A 24,095-nucleotide genomic window follows, 5' to 3' on the forward strand; every position below is an offset into this window, starting at 1 on the left:
TATAATTTCATAGAAACACAAAACTTTAATTCAATAAAGTATTAATATTTTAAAGCAGTTAATTAATAATATTAAATCAATACTTAATATATAATATTCTTATGTATCTTATATAACTAAACATATATAATGTATCTTTTGATATGATGCAAATCACTCTTTTTGAGAAACAAACCAGTGATGCAGATGAAGTCATTCCTGAGTGTATTTTGAATTCTAGGACAACAAACTTAAACAGTTTGCAATAGTTCTCCTATGTAGTATACTTGTCCCTCTTATTATTAATATAGTATTTATAATTTAATTAGTATAACATGAAATAGCTTTATTTCAAAAGAATGCAAATGTAAATAATACAGATCGAATTTATATTGTATTTGCCTTCTTCCTTGTTTATAGCACTTTATTGTCACACTTTTGAAAGGAAGAAAACATGATCTAATTGTAATGTACTGAAGATCCAGCTCGATTTACCATACAGCCACTAGAAACCACAAAGCAGACAGAAAATCACTGTTGATGAGGCAAGCCAGCAGTGATGTCCCTCCCTTCTACAGGAATCTCACCCCACTCAAGTCTGTATGAACATGGAGCTGGCATATTCAAGCTTGCTGCATGTGGAGGAAGGAAGCCCATCACCCTCAAAAACACTCAAAAAATACACCTTTCCTGCTGCTTCCCTCATTGAAAGCCACTCCTGAACTCCAAATGTCAGTGTACCCATCCCACTCATAGTGAAGAAGTGAATTATAGAATATACTTTGCTGAAATCACAGTCTTCAAAACTGCATCAGCTCTTACAGCAGGGGGACATGTCCTCACAATATCATCCTTCAATCAACCCAGAGTAAAGAAACTTTATTCCTGTTGTACAGAAATTGGAATGCAATGGTGGAGGCAAATAAAATTGTTAAATACATGCATGTATATCTATTATTTATATCTATTAACCAGTAATGTCCACATGGGAAGACCCATCATCTATATGTTTTGAACCTGTCCAGAGTAGCCACTGTGTAACTTGCTCAACTTTCCAAACAGTGCTTGTGAGACTGGGCAACATCTGCAGTCCTTATAACAAAAAAGCACTCATTTCTTTTTCTGTTAACTTTCTTGTGAAAAATCTGATCATAAGAGGCATCAACCTACAATAAACCCATACATGCTGAAATAAAAGATAGTATTCTGTCAGACTTAGTCTGCCAGTTTATTTTTATATTGAGAGAAGTAACTTAAATCATCCATAAAATCTGTAGATAACGTTTTTGGGGAAAGGGGTATGCACATTTAATTAACCAGCAAGATAACATGATATCAAATACAGCTTTTAGATCTCAGGTCTTATTTCTGCTGCAAATGTTACTTTTAACACATGTAAAGAAACTACTGTCTATCAATATTGAAGAACCATGACCAAGGAAGCACAGTAGTGTGAAACTTTGCAGTCAGGGAAATCACATTATACACATTACTTCCTGTAATAGAACAATGTATTTTACTGCATTGTTTCACAGTTTTGCTATAGGTCCTTGGTCACAATGTATACTCTATCCTGACAGGAGTTTGGGAAAATTTCAGGACACAAAAATGAGTTTATATGTCTCATATAGGCTTGAATCTCAGAGAAACCCAGTTTCAGCATACCCCTAAATGACACTTGACAGTCAGTTCAACATTCTTCTGTTTCTTCCCATTATTACATGAAAATTAATAATGAAAGAGCACATCAAAAAATATTGGGTAATTCTGAAAAGCAACCCCAAACTTTGGTCCATTGTAGGGACAAAACCTACTTTTGTATACAAAACAGGCATGAATCTTAAGCAGATGTTTGAACGTGTAGTAAGGGATTATGACATTATGAAAAAGGGTACCACAAAGTGTGGGACATGTTCCCAATGTAAACATATATATGACAAAGTCAATATCACTTTGGACAACATTTTAAAGTCAAAGTTATAGTTTAGAAAAGGGAACTGTCAGAGTAAAGGAGTGGTGTACCTGGCTTTGTGCAAATCTTGTCCCTCATTTTATGTCGGGAAGACAGAACGACATCTGAGGGACAGGATTTATGAGCATTATTACCAGATTTCAACTCAAAATGTGAATATTGCATTATATAAACATTCTACAGGATGTGTCAGCTTCACAGGTTTTTCTTTTGCTATTTTAGAGAAGGTTTTACCTAACCCCAGGGGAGGGGATTTTAGAAACTATATAGAGGCAAGGGAAACTATATGGCAGATTAAGTTGAGAGCCTGCTACCCTCCAGGTTTAAATGAAGTTATTTCCCTGAAGCCCATTTTGGTCAATAAAGCTATGGTAAAGTAGAAATTGGTTACATAGAATGTTTACATTATATTATGGTTTGTTTTATTTTAAACATTCTTACTGCACATTTGTAAATGTTTTTTTATATCGACACTGTATTTATGATACACAATAAGAATTGTTAATTAATACAAATTAATTTATATTCTATGTAGTTTAATTAGTGATGTCAGTAATAGAGTATTTAAACTGGTGTTTTTGAAAATGGTAAATGGTTCTGATGAAATCTCCGGGTAAAGGGAAGAAAGCTTTCAACCACAATCTGTTTCTTTTTCGTTTTGTTCCATTATTAAAGTGGAGTTTTTTTAGATTGGAGTCGTGTTTCTTCAACGTTTGGAAAGTGAGGTGAATCCAACTGTTAATAGTGCTTGTTTTATGAAAATTAATCTATCAGGAAAAGAATCTCTTCTTCCACTTTAATTTTCCCTATTTAAAAATAATTGATGAATAATCTAACAAAATAACCAAACAAAAGTGTCTTACACAATTACACTATAAAATGCACTTTGTAGACTAAGGACAACTAAGCCAAGTGACATGGGGGAGCAGTGGTTGGTATTGTTTTGTTTCAACTTCAGGGTGCAAGGTATGAGTCTAGAGTCAGAATCCTACTTGTGTCGAGATTGCCTCTTTTCTTCTGTTTCCCTGAGCACTTTTCATAATTGCAGACATACTGGCTGGCTCCTCTAAAATTGTAGTCAAATTTGTATTGTGGAATTCTACTTCCTGATTCATCTCCATGAAAGAAATTTTGCCAAAGAAACTAGCCTAGTAAAAATACCCAAGTACACACCAGAGCCATAGTTTGTATTATTATAAGAAAGGTAAAAGACAAGGAATGTGTGTACTCATACTTCAAGTGCTAGAAGAAACACATTTGAAAGATGTACCTCGGCCCAAGATCGTAAACAGCCCCAGAAACTGCCCCACCACAGCACCAACTCTCAAAGATCGACCCAGAAACCTTTGCAAAATGAAAATGTGATCCAATGCTATATAAGGTCAAAAAAGAAAATCTCTCACCCTGTATACCTTCCCACTCTGAAGGTGTTCTCAGATTTAGGAAGATCATTCACAACAACAAAAAAAGCTTGCAATAAAAATCTACAGCAACCCTGCTTTTGACTCTTCACATGAACAATCTCATTTTGTCGATGATCGCAGAGAGATTCAGAGTGAGGAGCATCAGAAGCCATGGATTTGCAACAGCAGAAAATGTGGAAATATAATCATTGTGCTTTTCTTTTATTTTGTGTGGCTGGTGTATTTCCATTTTAGATTTGTTTATGACGAAACACAGCATACATGTTTTTAAAGAAAACTTTGCACTTGATTTTTAAGTTTGATTCCATCATGCCTCTGAACATCTTAGCACAAAATATCTTTGCAAAGCCAAAAATAAGTAGGGGGGGGGGGGGCAAAGGCCTGAAATGAGAGGCAAATTAATATTGCTATGATAAGCTTAGAAAATACCAGAATAACATGTTTTGCATTGGTATGCATTTTTTGAAGGATATGAAGCCTAAAACTCAAATGCCTGTCATTATTTACTGATTTCCATCCTCAGTGATTTCCCCAAAACACACAAATTGTAAGTAAAGATGAAGATATGGACATTCAGTAAAAATCTGGACAGTTGAGAGGTGGGGATTCTAGGCTAGTAGAGTAAGCCTGAGAGTTTTTAATGAGTATAAGTGCAATTCATTAAGAATTATTGTACATATATTACAAGACAGCAGAAGGTGTTACGGCTACACTCTGCCCAGTAATGCTTAACAGTACACAGATACATTGAAATTCCTCCTCTGCCCATGGAAAAATGTGTCCTAGTGGTAGAACTCTTAAATCATACTTGCTCTACTGATTACTATATCCCACCTGGAATTTTTAAGGAAAGTTCATTATATAGTCCATTAACATACCATGGGGTCCTTCTGGCAGTGCAACACTCATGTAATTTAATGTGACTCAGCAGTATGCTGTCACAATGCAGGGATGCAAAGAGTCAGAAAATCCATAAAATTGATATATTTCCAGAAGTATTTAGGGAGGCACTACCATAAGGAAATATTTTACTACCTTCATTCCTGCAGAGGAGGAGATGGCTTCCTGCTCGGGCCATACTACACGATTGTATACCTTTAATATGTAGGATGATGCTAGCCTGAGTGAAGAGCAATCCATCAGATTACTGAGTTGTATGTAGACTCAGTACAGAATAGAGAAATGCATATTAATGCTCCACTATGCTATATTGGATTGTATCATGAAGTAAGGTACACATATCCTGTATCTTGTTGTATTGCTCTATTAGAAAGGAGATGCATACACTGTCTCTGAATTACAAAGTCACAATGCCATCCTATAGCATGATGCAGTAAGGCATAACAGATTTCTGACACTGTGCTTTTAGAGTCCAGATATAACTACTAATCTGTATTAACCCTAAACCCAGCCCTGCCTCTGTCATGACCTCAATCTTTCTGTAACAATATCACTTCACAAAACACTCCAATACACATCACAAACAGCAGCATATGTGCACAACATTAAATTATTTCCCTTCCCTAACCCACATACATTTGCCAAATGCTGAACCTTTTGATATATCAAAACATTTCATTATTTAAAGTACAGACCCACACATGCCTTACCCACACACACACACACACACACACACACACACACACACACACACACACACACACACACACACACACACACACACACAACACACACACACACACACACACACACACTCACACACACACACACACACACACACACACACACACACACACACACACACACACACACACACACACACACTACACTACTTTCCTTGTTTCCATGTCTCCAGCACTTTGGAAAGAGTGTTTCACTGACTTTCGCAAGCACTTCACTCTGTCACAGAACTGATGATCAGACAGCATAATGTGCACTCGTACACACATGCATGTGCTTAGGTGCAGATGTACACACACATAAATATATACAGCCATCTTAAGCAAACACTTGACTAAATTATAAAACAAATGGGAAGTCAAAGATAAATGATGACTATAATTACATAAGACTACAATAAACGTTTTAGGCAAATGGTGAATGTGTCTGTAACAGGGAACTCCACCACTGGTGGAATGATTTGTTTAAAAGAAAGTGCTACAAATATGAGTATCCTGTAGGTTGTAGGATAAGAAATGCTTAATGGAAACATTCATTTTTGTAAAGCATTAGACAGCTGACACCAAGTCTCATGTGGGACTTTTAAGTGGCTCTCAGACATTGGACACCAGATGTACAATGTGCAGTTCTTTGTATTTGTGTACACGATCATTTGTCATGTCAGGTGTTAGCAGTTTAATCTTGTTTTAGACCCAGTGTGCTTTTTATCTCTATGCATCTGTACCACAAATGACTGCTATGTACATTAATTCTATTTCCAACTGAAATGCTTAAAAGAAATATGAACACACATACTTTGCCAGCTGTCAAGGAACACCGCCATCCAGTATGCATGTTTCCTTAGCTATAACATTATCACAGGTCCTACTGAGAAACTGTCTCTTCCCCTTTCCTGCCTATGTAGATACTGTTTACACGGAAATGTTTTTAAACCACAACAAGTTCTAATCTTGTACTATATCCTGCAATCTTTGTTAAAAAGATGTCATGGTTTGCAAGATTTTCTGCATCTCTTGTAAATGTACACCTTTCTGATTTGAAACATTAATGTTTGAAGCTGATTTACTTGGATACACAGTAACTAATGGAAATCAGTAATGTCAATATTGGGAAAAGTCAAATTTTAGCCCCCCACCCCGTCGCTGCATTCTGGGACGTTTGTGTTCCCAATAATATACTCATTTTGGGACCACTCGACATTGAGGATAAGTGGAAGAAATCCTTATCTTGAGTTAATAATGCTGCAATGTGTGACTAAAACAGGTTTATTTAGTAGCAGGAGATTATTCTTGTTCTGAACAATGCAGTATTGATGAAAGCCCATTTCTCTTTTCCTTCTCAGTGTAATTTATCTTGCCATATGCGGTATCATAATACAGTTAATTTACTTCTGATTTTCTACCAGCCAGTATATATTTAGGTCATTTAATCTGTCCTGAAATGGCATCTGATACTCGAATGACGTTTCAGAACGTGACAAAGAATTCCATGTGGAGTCTGTTCAGTGAACTAATGCTATGTCCTGTTCATACTGGTGATTTTCACTGCTTCTACCACCAGTATTCTTCTTATTTTCTAAATTGACCACTCTTGACAGTCTGTTGTAACTTTTGTATCCTCTAACACAAATCACTGAGACTTTGTTTCTTGACTGCCCCAGTGATTATTAACAGTCCGTAAGCAATCCTTTTTTGCCTTAACTAACAGGACAAGATGTAAAGTAATGCAGTTATTTGTCATTGGGACCTGCTTTCTTTTAATGCAACTCACTCAAGAATTTCCAAGGTGAAAAAAAAGCAATTTCCTATATTAAAAAAATGGTATCTGTTAGTAACTTTCTGCTGGATACTGCATGCTTATGTATTTGATGATGCAAGCCTGTAGTATCAACTTGTCTTCCATGGTGAGAGAATGCTCATCAAAGTGATGGTGTTATTTCTTGAAACATAACCACAATCTGAGTGTATTCCCTCTTTTTCAGATATAGCAATGGTAAAACTTAAGCTACCCTGAGAATATTCCATTCCTACTAGATTCTCTGTTTATTTAAACTTCTGATTTGTCCAATCTTCTCAAGCAAATGGTTGGTCTTTAATGTATTGATCTGTCAGCTGAAGATGTATTGAAAGTAACACCATTTTTGCTACCCTTGGCTGTTTATAAATAAGGCTCTGCAGTAGGGAACTCACTGTTTTACGTCTGACCATTAAGACAGTGACAAGGTTAGGATTTTAAGATTAATATGAGCCTGTTTTGCAATATGGCTTTTGTCAAGTTACTCATAAGCTTCATTTAACACTGTACTGCCCCCTTCTTCTCATTACAAAAACGGGCAAAAGGCTTTGTCATTTTCTTAGTCCATAATCATGATGTATATTTTGGACATTTTCTCCTTTTCTCAGTATTTTCAGAATCATACATTTTCCACCTGACTGATTGTTACACAGCACTCTCTAGAGTTTACTACTGTATGTTAGGAACAGCAATACTTTATTCCCTCAAGGACTTATTTCTCCAAGCATTTTATGATGCATTTATTTTAGTGCTACTTGTTTGCATTTATATTGTTATATTATCCTAAGTTACAATATTCTATGCTTGGCTGCGGTGGTACAGTGGTAGCATTGTTGCCTCACAGCAAGAGGTTCTCCTGTTCTATTCTAGGCGGGAGTGCCTTCTGTGTGGAGTCTGCATGTCCTCCCTGTGGTCGAGTAGCCTCCGAAAGACATGTGTGAATGGGCGTGCCTTTGCTGAAGGTTGTGCATCAGGCAGGCAACTCGACACCATAAAAATGTACTGCCAATCATTAGCGGACCGGAGTTCTGCTGTGGCGACCCCTAACCGGGAAAAGCCGAAAAGACAAACATCTTAAGTTACAATATACTATGTAATCTGGAACACTGTCGGACAAATCCTTTTTCTTTTTTTATGATAATGAGTTATGATATTGAAGACCTTTTGTAGCTAGTGCCATGCCAAATGGTAAAAACAGACAGTCCTGGTATGATATTTAAAATGCAAAAAAATAGGAAATGTTTATCTCAGATATTTCCCTTTTCTTGAATACACTTTTGCAGAGTATAGTTGACACTGTATTAAAACATTCTACTAAGTCATCTGTTTAAAATGTTGTATGTGGCCATGTGAAGAGCTATACCCCATGGCCACTTATGTGGCCTTTTAAGAATAACGGCAGAAGTTCAAATACTGGCCAGTGAGAATACTTTGAGTTGAGGGCATGAATACTTTTTGTAATGCTGTTAGACTAGCCATGTCAGCATGACTAGACTGCAGCTCCAGATGGTATAAGCATAATTTTTAAAATTGCAGACAGCAAAATCCTGATATATTTGTATGTAGTTGGACTAGAAGATTACTTGAGTTTTTTTTTTGTACTATGCACTGTTTAGTGTGAACAAATTGAGACAGTGGGGCCCCATGTGAAGGGTTCTGGAGATGGATGAGTTTCCAAAGTAAAACTGCTGATTGCTAAACAACATGAACTGTTTGCTTTGAAAGACAGTCCTGGGCTGGTTAGGGCAGAGGGCATGCTTTCATGTTCTGAGTGAATGTATCCACAAAGAAAGTAGCATTTCATAGCTGAAGAAGAGAGAAGAGAGTATTATAAATAAAAAAAGAAATGTGTATGACAGGGAGTCTGTACAACAGTGAATTTGAGAAGAAGCACACTTGGAAGGAGCAGACGTATGAGGAGACGGGGAGAGCAAGGGGAAAAAGAAGGAACACAATAAAATAAGAGAGAATTAAATAGAGGAGTAGAAGTAAACAACATAACTTGGGGGAATCTGTGACTTTCACAGACTTTCTAAGCAGGGTCTTGTACAAAAAGCAGTAGTGAGATACAAGAAGTGGAAATAAGACAGTAAGTGTAAATGTATGTTTTGTGTGTCTGCTTGTATGTGTGTGCATGCACACGTGTGTTAAATGCTGCACAGCACAGCTCCATGCAGATGGCTGTACACTCTCGATGTGGACCCTTAATTACTGATACACAGAACTGACAGCACACTTCGTAGAATATTGGAACACTGTTTGCCTCATTACTCATGGAGGTGTAACAATTGTCATTTGCATCTCATTATAGATTTGTACTCAGTCTTGTAGAACCTTAATGGATCTTGCAAATGCTTACAATGTGCAACACTAAAACTCCTACACACCATCGTTAGACACAATGTCTCTGGTATTTGACAATGTTATTGTAGGAACATCCTTAGAAAGTATGGTCTCTGTGCTGAGTAGGACAGCCCTCATTTAGATGGTTAATTGCAACAGAACTAAAAATTGATCACCAGTGTTGTGACAGTGATGTCTCCTTGGAAACCATCAATTTAGAAAGGTATTCAGTATAAGAAGGTTACAGGTGCAGATCACCTGCTTAATGTGCTTTGTTTATAGTATGCGTGTCTGTGTGTGCATGTGTGTGTGTGTGTGTGTGTGTGTGTGTGTGTGTGTGTGTGTGTGTGTGTACACATGGATCCCATTTAGAATGTTGACTTACCAGAAGGGCAACACTTGTAATGTTGAGCACTGATCCTCGAAAATGCAGTACATCACAAACTGAAAACATTGGCGCTTGAAATATCAGAAAACTGTACATGCCAAAATCATTGAAATGCTATGTAAGCAAATGGCTGGGAAATTCAAAACCTCAAAATGCCATACCCAGCATGCAGATTGCAGAAATGTAAAGCACCCGTAACACCATGAGCTCCAAAAGTAAATGTTAACATGGTTAGAGTAATCTGAACACTAGAAAAAAAGTGTTGATGTGCACACACGAAGAGCACACTCCATGTAAAAGTGCATCACACAAGTCTCATGTCCTGTAGTACAAATGTCATAATACAGACAAGAGGAAAATAAACCATGTTAGCAAACTGAAGATGATTTTACTGTAGAATAATTTACCACTTTGGTATCAGATACAGATGGTGATGTGCAGAAATGAAAAATACAGACATAAACATCCTAAAGCTAAGGGCACCCCACCAGATAGCAGGACAGATCACATCCGGAGTAGCACAGTGGTAGCTTGAAGAATTTCCTGTGGAGAGTATTCTTTTTTTCCAAGCCAGTACCTGTTAAAATTGCTCTTGTCTTTGCTGTAAATTCCTTTTCTTCAGTGAAGGGAGGCAGGCTGAACTGACATAGAGATGCATTTCCTCAGTCCTATTCCATTCTTTTACTAACACTGACAGCATCAATGGAAAATCAGAGTTCCATTGTCCTAGTAAACAATGATACAGTGATGCCACACCTCCACTGAGATTTGGGTGCATGGCATAAACAAATTAAGTATGGATATATTCCTAAAGTGGCTAGGGAACATAGGTGGGAAGTGAGTGGTACTAACAGTCCATATCTTGCATTTCCTTAATTTACCCAACAAATAACAGTATATAAAGTACTTCAGAAAGTCCTGCCCCTTATCTGTAAATTATGAATGCAGTTGTTCAAAGCAAGGTGACACTACCCTTTCATCAAAAAAGAAGCAAGTGATCCAAGTTTCTTCATTTTCAGATTAAAACAGACAGATCAACCATACAGAATGCTTAGTCCCAGCCTCTGCATCTTTCAGCAAATGATTTGGGTGATTTGAAAAAAAAATGGCCTTTAGACTCAACTCCATTAACATTAGTTGCAATACTTTTAACAGTAGCCAGCCTGAAGTCACTAACACATACATTACAGTAACATGCAGACCTTCCCCTTAACAGTTCAAACACACACTATCACATCATATTATGCATCCTCATGGACTTCTTAGACAGTAAGCAAAATACCAGAGGCACAGTTTTGGTGATATCCCCCCATATTTGATAAAATCAGGTATACTGTGTAGTTGATGGCATACCTGCCCCCCTTAAACATGAAAAAATCCAACAAGTGCTCGACTAGGTGAACTCAACCAGTAAATTAGAAATAACCAAGCCGGTCAGTAGAGCAACAAAGCAAGGCGTTTAATCCACAATAATCCACAAGGCAGAAAGAAGGTTAAATGCTTTTGTCTGAACCATCAGACATCTTCAGAACCTAATATGCCTGTCCCCCTTGTGAGGAGCGTGCCATCCATTAGCCCAACAGTTGGCGCTCATAGATCTACCAAGTTTTGTTTTGCAGGTAATGACTTCTGTGTTAGTGGCAGAGTCACACATCATCTTACCCAGGAAGTATCCTTCTTTCAGTGGATACATTTCTATATTGATGGTTTCCATGGATACATTGTAGGCAACACTGATTATCAAATATTTTGTTTTAATATGGTTAACCCTCCATAGGAGGGCTCTCCTACCTGAAAGAGAGACCGCACTTTCTAAGGATGTTCCTGCAATAACATCATCAACTACCAGAGATGTGTGTTTTGGCACAGCTTATCCCTATTGCTAAAGTAAGTGGAGGCTATATGGCTTTCCACCACCATCAGATCACTGACATTATTATCACAGGTGTATCTGTAAAGATCCACACTAGCAGGGCTAGATTGTGTTGTGGCTCTGCTGTTACACTTGCTCACAAGCTTCCTTCCACATGCCCAGTGCTTACTGTCTTTGTATATCTTTTCAAAATTATATGTGTGCATCCATCAATGAGCAGTACCTCTTTGCCCTTCTAGAAATTTGTTGTCAGGTAGACAGTGGCAATGAGCCCTGAATTAATGGGTGTTTTGCATGTTTACACATTGCAATGCTTGTGTTCATCCCTCTTACATGCACAGGGGTGTTTCCCAGCATACCTCTCAACCTGGACAAAGCCTAAAATGATGAGGGGACAAACAGGAACAGATTTTAAATATTGCTCTTAACAAGCTTAGAATGTTGATAAAATAATAGGTTTTGCATTAGCATGCATTTTCTGAAGGATGTGGAGTCTTAAACTCAAATGTTTGTCATTATTTAATGACTTAAATCCACAGCTATTTGCCAAAAAAGTACAGATTTTAGGAGGGACACACCAAAAATATGAAGCAAAAATCTGTACATTCTGTGAAACTTTGTACAGTTGAGAGGTATGTTTCCCAGCCATTCACTTATATAGCATTTTGATGTTTCAGCGTGTACAGCTTTCCAGTATTTCAAGAGCCAATGTTTTTGGTTTGGGATTACCTGCATTTTGAGAATAGTGTTGAAATTATGGGTGCCATGTTCTGGTAAGCTGACATTCAAAATGGGATTCATACACATATTGTACATACAGTATACAAAGATATTTTAAATGTATGTAAAAGAGAGATATTTTAAATGTACTTAAGTGTAGTGCCTGTAAGTATCTACCTACCTGTATACATATATATGTGTTCCATGTATTTCTTCAAGTTTGCTTTCACTGAATTTCACTAATGCAGTTGTACACAGACGTTTAATTATTAAATTCCTGCAAGTGATTGGTGAAGTGTGGCTCATGGAAGTCTGGCAGTGTGAGTGAATGGTATGTTGCATTTACTTACTAAGCTGAGTCACAGTGTTAAGTTTTTCCAAGATTGGCAGGCAGTGGGGTAAAGCAATTTGTCATTTTCCCCACAGTTTCATGATTCTGGAGTTGTTATATTTAAAGTAGCAGTGGTAAAGAGTGTGCAGGGGCCAGTCCCTGCAGGAATGCTATTTTGTCTATTTTCAGTAGTTTTTTGTTGATTTGATGAGTTTGATGGAACTGTTTAGTTTCAGAATGTCGACTTTGGTATATTCAGTTCTCGATGTACTTTGACATGGGTGAACTGACATAGAGCCTTGTAGCCTTTTTGTGTTTGTCTTTGGCAGTTGATTGTGAATGCAGTTTTACTTCTATCTGCTGGCTGATGTATGTGTCTGCATTTTTGTGCAGTGTTGAGTGACAGCATTGGTATTCGGTTTTTCTGTCAATGAACTGCATTAGCTTTGTTATTCACACAGTTTTTGTTTGTTTGTTTCCTTTGCATGCTGACCAGATGACGATCCTGTCTTCATCTCTACTCCCATTGCTTTCGTCCTCCTAGCCATCCTGACAAATGGAGCTGGGGTAGGGAGTTGTGGTTGGCTGGCCAGTATCTTCCTAACAGAGACCGTCATGGGTAGGGTGGAAAGAGGAAGTGGAACCTCTTGGTTGGTTGGTGGAGAACATCTTAAAGTAGGCAACATCATATGCCCCATCACATGTTAGGGCTTTTTCTGACTCCTTATCCCTCACTGTGCTGACTTTATCTTGACAGGCCAGTTCTGAAAATGAGAAGTGGTTAACTGAGGATGTGTTTATCCCCTGGACCTAGGGCAGTCATTAGTCTTCTCACATGACTGGCCTGCTGATTGTTCTAAGTCCTGGCTTCGACCATAGCTTGAAGAGTGATTCATTGCCCCCTCCCCCAGGATAGGTGTGCCCTTTTTCACTGCCAGCTCCATCAGGTGCCTGATGCACTGGGTTGTCTGAACTGTTATCAGGGTTTCATCTCTCTATTCCTACAGGCTGACTGCCAGTCACGTTATGTTGCTGATTTCATATATGCTGTATCCTGAGATTTCCTTTGCTTTCTCTTATGCAGTAGACCAATGCATTGTGCCCAGTGTCATGTCTATGTATGAAATCCCTACATATCTGTTTACTGCCTTGAGAAGAATTTCATCAGGCTTTGGCACCTTCTGCACTTGTTTGACTTTTAAATTTCTGCTCCTTTAAGCCACGTCATCTATTGTGATTTACAGTGCAGGTCATCCAAAATACACCACTTCCTAAACAAACCTCTGTTCTGCTCATTATAGCCAAAATGAGCAGCCAGCAGATAATACTAACACATTTAATTGTAGATCACTTCTAGGTTCTTTGCAGTTCCATATAAGGAAATGAACTGTCTCACTTCTGCTTAACATTTATTGTTTAGAATAAACTTGGGGATTCAGCATAATCTGTAAATAGAATTATAAGTAGTCAGTCTCATGTTTGGAAATTATTTCTGCATTGTCCTATGATTCTCGATGACATGCCACTAAAACTCTTTAGCAATTCATTAGGCTGCTTGGATACAATTACTTACCTGGTGGGTTCTGTTGCAAAATAACATCATTCTGATCAGGTAATTAACTAATTCTTATTAAACTTATGAAATAATTGTATTGTTTTCTGTAGAGATGTTTATGTATCAGATATTTCTGTTTGTTAATTTTATTTTAGCATGTCAGACATTTAGTTTCATATGTGTATTTGACAACTTTGAAATATGAATTCACATGGTTTTTATAGAATGGGCAGAATATTAAACATTGTAAATTATTTTCTTTCATGTTTTTAGGGGAGATTTGAAAGCTGTGACACTGCCATCTTTAAAGCACCAAGCTAGAGATCACTGTTTACCATCACATCCATTCTTTCTGACCTTCAGTTCAGTGGATAATTTAATTTACAGAACTGCAGTTTGTTTTTTCTTAATGTTTGATTTAACTGAAACCCAGAATTTAAAACTGTCTTTGCCACCTGTCATGGCTAATCAACCATTCTCAGTTTTTTGGAATGCCCCTACGGACCTGTGTCAGATTCGATATGATATGTCCCTGAATCTGGATTCTTTTGGCATAATTAAAAATCAGAATGAAGCTCTTACAGGGAATAATGTAACAATATTTTATTATGATCAGTTAGGCCTGTATCCATTCTATGATAACAGCACAGCAGTGAATGGAGGATGCCCTCAGAATGCAAGCTTACAAAATCACTGCACTAAAATGATTGCAGATGTTAAAAAAATGATTCCATCAGATTCCTTCAGAGGTTTATCAGTCATTGACTGGGAGAACTGGAGACCGCAGTGGGTGCGGAACTGGGATAAAAAGGATATCTACCGGAAACAATCCCAAGAACTGGTAAAAGTAAAAAACCCTCACTTGACAAAAGACCAAATACCCAAGCAAGCTCAGTGGGAATTTGATTCTGCAGCTCAGAATTTCATGACTGAATCACTTAGACTGACCAGAAGCTTAAAACCTCATGGCTGGTGGGGCTACTATCTCTTTCCTGATTGTTACAATTATGATTATGCAACTAATTTTGAAAACTTTACAGGGCAGTGCCCTGATATTGAAATACAACGTAATAATGAATTACTGTGGCTTTGGCAGCAAAGTAAAGCTTTGTACCCCTCTATTTACATGGAAGAGATACTGAAATCCTCAGAACAAGGCAGGAAGTTTGTCAGAGCAAGAATCAGAGAAGCTATGAGAGTGGCAGACATGCCAGATTCCAAGAATTCACTGCCTGTTTTTGTCTACTCACGACCTGTATATGCTTATACATTTAAGCAATTAACAATGGTAAGGATAACATAGTTAACTTGGCAAAGGGTAGTCATTTTTGTTTAATATTCAGTTAAAGCTTAACTTTTGGGCAGAATGAAAATTATGTTGATGACATTTTGATGATGTGGATTTAAAGTAGTGGTTTCTGTGGACAGGTCATCTACAAGAAAGATTTTAAATATACATTCATCTTAAATCTGGGATACATGTGTTGGTAGTGGCTTAGCCTCTGAAAGCACAGTACACCATTTAACCTGAACCAAACAGTTCTCAAGATAGCTTTTTATTTATTAATATAGTCCTAATCTAAGACTGATGTCCTCTGTTTGATGCATTTTCAGTGCCTGATTTACATGGTCACAAAGAGGCAGAGCCTGTCCTTGTAAACAACTGGCATAAAACAGCAGCCAGTCCTGTATGGGTTGCCAGTCCATATTAGAACACATGCATGACACACACACATACACACACACACACACACACACACACACACACACTCACACTGACTATAATAAAAAAATTGCCACCTTGCAAAAAATATTTATCTTTGTTTTTTTTGTTTTTTTTTTGTCATTTGATCCTCTGGTGATCAACCAGTTGATTTTGTTTTTTTTTTTAATATATTGATGTGTGTGTGTGTGTGTGTGTGTGTGTGTGTGTGTGTGTGTGTGTGTGTGTGTGTAAATATATAATATGGGTGCAGTGTAGTCACCCAGCACTTGTTTGTGCAACACAACTGTACTGCAGTAAAAACAGCCATAGGGCATTTTCTCGAATACTTGTTTATGTGACTTTTGGAGAGTCAACAAAGGTAAGTGTTGGGGTTGGAAGTTTGTGTTTTCAACTGTTTGTGTTTTAATGTTAGGGTAAGTGTTAGATAGACAGGAATTAAAGGCCTTTATAATGTATTTAGAAGAGAGTTCAGAATTTTTTAGAATTTTTTAGATTTTCATTCAGTTACTCTAAACTAACACTAGATTTTTTGGATGTAAGATTAACTAAAAGGGAGGGACGTGATGTAGAGACATCACTGTATAGAAAAACTTGCTGACGCAACAGCTTGCTTACTTATGACAGTATGCACCCATGCCATACCTTTGACAACATTGTCAAGGGACAGATTTGTAGGATTTCAAGACTCTGTAGTGAGGATGCCAAATTTCAGGAAGAAGTAGATCATTTTCAAGATAACTTGATACAGAGAGGTATAAACGGGATAGGATAGAACCTTTAATCCAACATAGTAAGATCAAGCGTAGTAGTACAGCTAAACCCTGGCTACACAAAGAGAGTGGAGATATAATCAATAAAAAGAAGTCTGTAAAGAAAGGAATAATATGGTGCTCACGTATAGCAGCGATGTGGGCAATATATGTGAGATTATTAAACATCATTGGCAGGTATTACACACGGATCCTAAACTTAAAGAGATTTTAGACCTTACACCTAATTTTGTATTTAGAAAAAATAGGAGTTTGAAAGATATACTCTGCAAAGAACCTAAACATTATTTAAAAGGCATCCCTAGTACCAACAGGAAAGGCACTTTTCCATGTCATCACTGTAAAGCATGTCAGTATATTTTACAGAAACAAATATTTGTGCATCCAAGGACAGACAAACAGTATGTATTTAGAGGTTATGCTGACTGTAGGACACATAATTTGGTATATATAGCAGTCTGTCAGAAATGTGAAGTATATTATGTGGGCAAAACTAATAATATGTTTAAGACAAGAATATTTCAGCATTTGTCAGATATTAAACATTGTAATGAACATAATGCATTGGCACAGCATGTAAGAATGAACATGGATCATAGTTTTGTATTCATGGCAATGCAGGTGATTACTCCTAATGTCAGGGGTGGTGATTTATTTAATGACACGGAATGTGCTGAGACTAGATGGATTGTAAAACTAGAGGCAGATAAGCCACCAGGTATAAACGCTATTGTACCTTTAAAACCCATCTTTAAGAAAAGGAGGGTAAAATACTGAAAGCTGGTTGGTTGCTATATGTTTTAAATATCCATCTGTGATGTTCTCTGTTATCTGAAGAAGGGCAGGTAGCCTGAAAGCGCTTATGGAAGATTTTATCTTTGGTTTTATTGAATAAAAGTTTTGACCGGCTCTACGTGGAGTTCTCTGCCTTATTGTTATTTTTCTGGTAAGTGTTACATAAGGGAATAGATTTTTGTGCGTGAGAATGTGTGTTTAGGGTTTTGTTAGGTTAGGAGACAGATTTAGTGTGTATTGAATGTCTGAGATGTCATGTGTAATAGTAGTGTTATGGGAAGGGCTTTTTTAAAATTAAGATGCACATTAGGCTTAGTGACAGGCTTAGGGTTAACACATTTTACTAAGGTGGGCAGGGGAGCTTTGCTCCTTGTCATGTGACATATGATTTCCCATCTGTGGTTGTAATTAATTAATTAATTAATTTATTTCCAGTTTGATTACCGGGGAGGTCCACAGGGCTCAAAGAGCCTATTTTCAGTGGAGGCCCGGGGAGAAAAGCTCCATATTACATACAGGTAAACAAAAATTAAATTATACAAAGTAAAGTGAAAAAGTACAAATGCATAATGGCAAGACAATTCTTAAACATATTTACAAAGTTGTAAAATAAATCAACAATAGCTGGAGCGACACTAGGTAGAGCACAGCTGTGTTCATCCAAGGTACTCGAAACACCAAACGCCAAACAGAAGTCAGAAAAGTTGTAAAAATCTCCAAATGCTATTTTATTGCATAAAGATAAAACACACAGGTTAGCACTTTCACCACTAGGCTTCTTCAGACCTACAACATTATTGAAACCATTCAAGCTTAAATAGCTTCCTTGGTGGGAAACTACTACTCCCTTAAAGTGCCAGCGTTCATGTGTGTAAATACAATTCCTCATGTACATACATTACCTAAAACTCCTTCTAAAACCACATAATAATCACATATATTAACAAAACATACATATATATATATATATATATATATATATATATATATATATATATAAATGTGTAAAAACAATGTATTCTATGTGAGACTACACTAACACAAATCATTAACACACATTACATCATTTTTTTAAAAAAATATAAAAACTAATGTGTTCATAATTGAAAACAAAGAAGTGACATTATTCCTCAGTCTAACCAACCTACATCAATAATATCCTTCAAGCTTTCAATTTCCTTGATTTCAGAAATGGTTTGATTGAGACCTTCCCATTAAGTCCCGGGAGTTGGTCGGACCTCAACCTTATAATCCAGATGGTCTCCCTCTCCTCTGTGTATGTTCTAATATCCCCACCTCTAAAGTTGAGGCTAACCCTCTCTATTATCTTAAACCTAAAGGCATGGGAATCATCATTATCCATGATGTGCTTGGACAGTGCATTAACCCTGGATTTGATCCTAATCTGGTATAAATGTACACAAATTCTATCCCTAAGCCTCCTGTTTGTTTTCCCAACATAAAACATCTGACATGCTTCACATGAAGCAAGGTAAACCACATCAGCAGACATGCAGCCCCTGCCACATGGAAAACATGCCTGGATGAGTCAGAAGGGTGAAGAAAAATGGGACTGGAATCTATAAATCCACAAAAGTTGCAATGGCCACATGGCATAGTGCCATATATAGTTGAAGTCTCTACACCTAATACTTTCCTGGGGTAGCACAAAAGTTTCTTCAGATTCATCTTGTTCTTATAGATGAACCTCGGAGCTGCACCCACAGCTTCTTTAACCTCAGGATCAATCATTAAGATATCCCAGTGTGCCTTCACAACGTCCTTGATCTGGCCCATATCCTTAGTATAAAACAAGGGGAATGCCACAGGTCTAGATTGAGTTGACCCATCATGACCAACTACACATCCATCAATGGAGTTCCTCTCAGTCACTGTAGGGTCAATCACTGCCCCATTATTCAACCTCTCATACTCTGCAGAAAAATATGGAACTGCAGCATCCCTCCTCAGAGTGGCAGTACCTTAAATGCCTCTCTCAACATCCATGGCATTATAACCCCGGTCTCTGAACCTATCAAATAAGTCATCCAATTCCCCTGTAAACCCCAAGTCAGTAGGATTATATCTGGACACCCTCATGGTTTGTCCTCTAATGATATTCTGATAAATGTGGCCAGGGTGCATACTATGTCGATGCAGTAAAACATTCATGTGACAGGGTTTTCTGAAAACCCCAGTATTCAGCATATCATTACTCAGCCTTTCAACAAAAACATCCATAAATGGGAGTCCGACTGCTGAATATTCATAAATGAACTTGAGGTACTCAGAAAGGGAGTTAACTTCACCAATGAATGAAACCAATTCATCAGATGAGCCTGTCCAGATGAAAAACAGATCATCCTCAAAACGCCTGTAGAAGACCACTGATTCCACATATCCTGGCATCCCAAAAAGGAAGTCACTCTCCCATGCTGCCATGAAAAGATTGGTGTAGCTATTGGCACATGAGGTGCCCATAGCTACTCCATCTCATTGCAGATAACATTGATTCCCAAAACAGAACACATTACATTCCAAAACCACCTCCAAGAAAGTCATCAACAGATCAATCACTACTCCAGTGAGAGTAGAATTCCTCCTTAAATAATCACTCACCCTCTGAACCCCCTCATTATTAGGGATGATGGCGAAAATAAATTGTACATCCATCATCACAAAAAGGTACTGCTTGTCACTAGGCACATCCTTAACAAATGCATATAAATCCAACAGAAACTGTTTCGTATCCCTCAGTATAAACCCATTGGCTTCCACAATTGGTCTCAAAAACTTCTCTATGTATATCAAGAAGGGTTCCATGGACCAACCCCTCCCTGACACTATGGGTCTCAATGTGTGTCTCCCTCTGTTTCTATGTATCTTCAGGAGGCCCTGAATCACAGGAATAAGAGGATGGGTTACATCCAAAAACTCATATAACTGTCCAGTAATCACATGACTTTTAACTAATTCCTCCAACATATTATGTGTTCTATCCATAAACACAGAGGCTGTATCCTTACTGATGGGGGTATAAAATCTACCATCTCCCAACATCTCTATCATACAATCATTATATAATTGTGCATCCATTACTACGATTCCTCTGCCTTTATCAGCAGGTCGAATCACTATCATGGGATCACTACGTAATGATTTCAAGGCTTGTCTCTGCTTAAATGAAAGGTTACCCTTATTAAACTTCCTGTTCTTATTAACAACCCTACTCCTATAAAGGTCATCTTCGACCATTTTACTAAAAGCTGCTATTAAAGGATGCGGCACCGGAACATAGTAACTAGGTCTGTTAAAATCTATAGGATCTCCCATCTCAGTTCTATCTTTAAATTCCACCTTTAATGATAAATTCCTTGTATATAACTTAAAATCACGGAGGTTCTCATCAAAATTGCTATATACAGTTGGAATAAATGTAAGGCCTCTAGAAAGTACCCCTACCTCATCTGTTGTTAAAACACGGGATGATATATTAAACACTACATTTTCCCTTTTCTCTCCTACATCCTCTTGAGGTTGTGATTGGGAAGTGATTTGGCAGACAGTTTCCGCTTCTGTCTGCCCCTGCTCATAGAGCGCATCCTCCCATCCTTGTGCTCTAACCTGGTAGGGAAAGGGTGTCTAACATCATAGGTAACAGCACCTATACTGCCCCCCTCTCCAAGTGGGGTTCCTTACCTCATTCTCAATCCCTACTTCAGGGGCCAAGGCCCTTGGGACTTTCATCCTAACAACAGGTTCTGTTGACTGGCCTATACAATCACTCACGTCAGTGCCTGCAGAGTTTAAACAACCCCTAGTGTTAACCCCACCTTGGGTGGCTCGATATTCATCAGTCACACCATTAATCGACTGCACATTATCACTTGTCCCTTCCTTGGGACTGCTAACATCAGAACTATTGACATTAAAAACATTCGCAGTCCCCAAACCAGCTGATACATCAATCAAAGCATTTACTGCTGACCCATTCCCAATAACATCATTGCCAGTTAACATAATGTCAGAATGAGGTGTATGACGAACAACATTATTCCTTGACACATCATTGTTACTAGCATCTCTATTGGCTCTCGACCAAGTGAAAATGTGTCCTTGGCGCAAATTGTTTATGTCCCTCTGTAATTTGTGTTTTTTCTGATCAAAAAGATGTCTCTCATAGGATAAAACACTATCCAAAATCGTACTAAAATGTATGTCAATGCATTGAGCTGGAAATCGCTCATACACGTTGTCCTATTGTTTCTTTATGCAATCTCTCAATAAATCTTCCCTGGCCCAAAAAAAATCATTCATCAGGGCCATATACTTGAGGCTTACCTTGATATTGAGCTGCTGCCACTTGAACAGCAGCTCACGATACTGTGTCCCCGTTGTCGGCATTTTGAGAATCCTCAACCCTTTGGGAACAATCTGACACTGTAAACACACTTCAAAGTGCTGCCTCTGCATCTGCAGCCTTTTCAATTTAAATAAATCCATCTCTAACTTCTCCAAAACTGTGCGTAGTTCTTCACACTCATACTGCTCCATGACACGCCCATTCACTGCATCATCAGTAGCCTCATACAATGCCAATGGATTGTTCCACCCTAGAAGACAGTCAGAAAATCTATCCAATACAGGGCGAGGACCATCAATCTCATCACTCGCCCCTCTCATCACATACAGAAGTTCAATCAATACTGTAGCTGCCTCAACCAGGCCTCCGTGCAAATAACACCAGCACTGATTTAAATGTCCAAAAACAACATGTCTGCATGGAGTTAACACTCCAGCCAACAAGAACAGGCCCAAAACAGTATAATAAATCAACAATAACTGGAGCAACACTAGGTAGAGCACAGCTGTGTTCATCCAAGGTACTCAAAACACCAAACGGCAAACAGAAGTCAGAAAAATTGTAAAAATCTCCAAACATTATTTTATTGCATAAAGATAAAACACACAGGTTAGCGCTTTCACCACTAGGCTTCTTCAGACCTACAACATTATTGAAACCATTCAAGCTTAAATAGCTTCCTTGGCGGGAAACTACTACTCCCTTAAAGTGCCAGCGTTCATGTATGTAAATACAGTTCCTCATGTACATACATTACCTAAAAATCCTTCTAAAACCACATAATAACCACATATATTAACAACGCATACAGATATATATATAAAAAACATGTGTAAAAACAATGTATTCTATGTGAGACTACACTAACACAAATCATTAACACATATTACATCATTTTTTAAAAATATATAAAAACTAATGTGTGCATAATTGAAAACAAAGAAGTGACATTATTCCTCAGTCTAACCAACCTACATCAATAATATCCTTTAATCTTTCAATTTCCATGTCTGCTGATGTGGTTTACCTTGCTTCATGTGAAGCATGTCAGATGTTTTATGTTGGGAAAATGAACAGGAGGCTTAGGGATAGAATTTGTGTACATTTATACCAGATTAGGATCAAATCCAGGGTTAATGCACTGTCCAAGCACATCATGGATAATGATGATTCTCACTCCTTTAGGTTTAAGATAATAGAGAGGGTTAGCCCCAACTTTAGAGGTGGGGATATTAGAACATACACAAAGGAGAAGGAGACCATCTGGATTATAAGGTTGTGGTCCGACCAACCCCCGGGACTTAATGGGAAGGTCTCAATCAAACCATTTCTGAAATCAAGGAAATTGAAAGCCTGAAGGATATTATTAATGTAGGTTGGTTAGACTGAGGAATAATGTCACTTCTTTGTTTTTAATTATGCACACATTAGTTTTTATATATTTTTAAAAAAATGATGTAATGTGTGTTAATGATTTGTGTTAGTGTAGCCTCACATAGAATATATTATTTTTACACATTTTTTATATATATATATATCTGTATTTTTTGTTAATATATGTGATTATTATGTGGTTTTAGAAGGATTTTTAGGTAATGTATGTACACGAGGAACTGTATTTATATACATGAACGCTGGCACTTTAAGGGAGTAGTAGTTTCCCACCAAGGAAGCTATTTAAGCTTGAATGCTTTCAATAATGTTGTAGGTCTGAAGAAGCCTAGTGGTGAAAGCGCTAACCTGTGTGTTTTATCTTTATGCAATAAAATAACGTTTGGAGATTTTTACAACTTTTCTGACTTCTGTTTGGCGTTTGGTGTTTCGAGTACCTTGGATGAACACAGCTGTGCTCTACCTAGTGTTGCTCCAGCTATTGTTGATTTATTTTACTGTTTTGGGCTTGTTCTTGTTGGCCGGAGCATTAACTCCGTGCAGACACGTTGTTTTAGGATATTTACAAAGTTGTTTAGAGAACTATTTGTACAATAATTAAGTTGATAGATGCAAGATATTAGTGTTTACTTAGTTAATAAGTTCACAATTATAGGGAAAACAGTTATTAGTTGAAGGTTAGAAATTTGAATGTTGTGGTATGTTGAAGTTTAGCAAAAATGGAGGAGATATAGGTGGGAAGTACACTGTTAGTAGAGCATAGATTATAGTTTCTGGAGTATTCTTAGAGAGGTGGTTGAACATTAGTAAAAGTGGAGTTCACATATGGAAGGTGTGATTGCCATAGTCAAACAGCATCAGCTTAATATAGGTAGTTAGTAAAGATTAATTGTTCTCAGTAAGAGGGGATGAGATCAAGGACTATAAACAGTATTTACATTGTGTACATTTAAGGTAGAAAAACAATATTAATAGTTTAGTATTACATTTGATTTAGAGGGAGGCAGATGTTTAGGAGGTCTTTAGATT

General features: G+C 37.5%; 1 protein-coding gene across 2 annotated transcripts in view; it reads left to right on the forward strand.

The window, feature by feature from the left end:
* LOC122806747 (hyaluronidase-like) overlaps positions 1–24,095 on the forward strand; it is a 765,066-nt gene that overhangs the window by 605,846 nt on the left and 135,125 nt on the right. For both annotated transcript variants that reach the window (XM_044077422.1, XM_044077423.1), the window contains exon 2: positions 14,294–15,308. In XM_044077422.1, coding sequence (XP_043933357.1) covers positions 14,294–15,308 — 1,015 coding nt within the window. The remainder of the gene's footprint in view (positions 1–14,293; positions 15,309–24,095) is intronic.

This window comes from Protopterus annectens, chromosome 7.part0, assembly GCF_019279795.1.
Source record: "Protopterus annectens isolate FY-2018-M chromosome 7.part0, PAN1.0, whole genome shotgun sequence".
Lineage (NCBI taxonomy): Eukaryota > Metazoa > Chordata > Ceratodontiformes > Protopteridae > Protopterus > Protopterus annectens.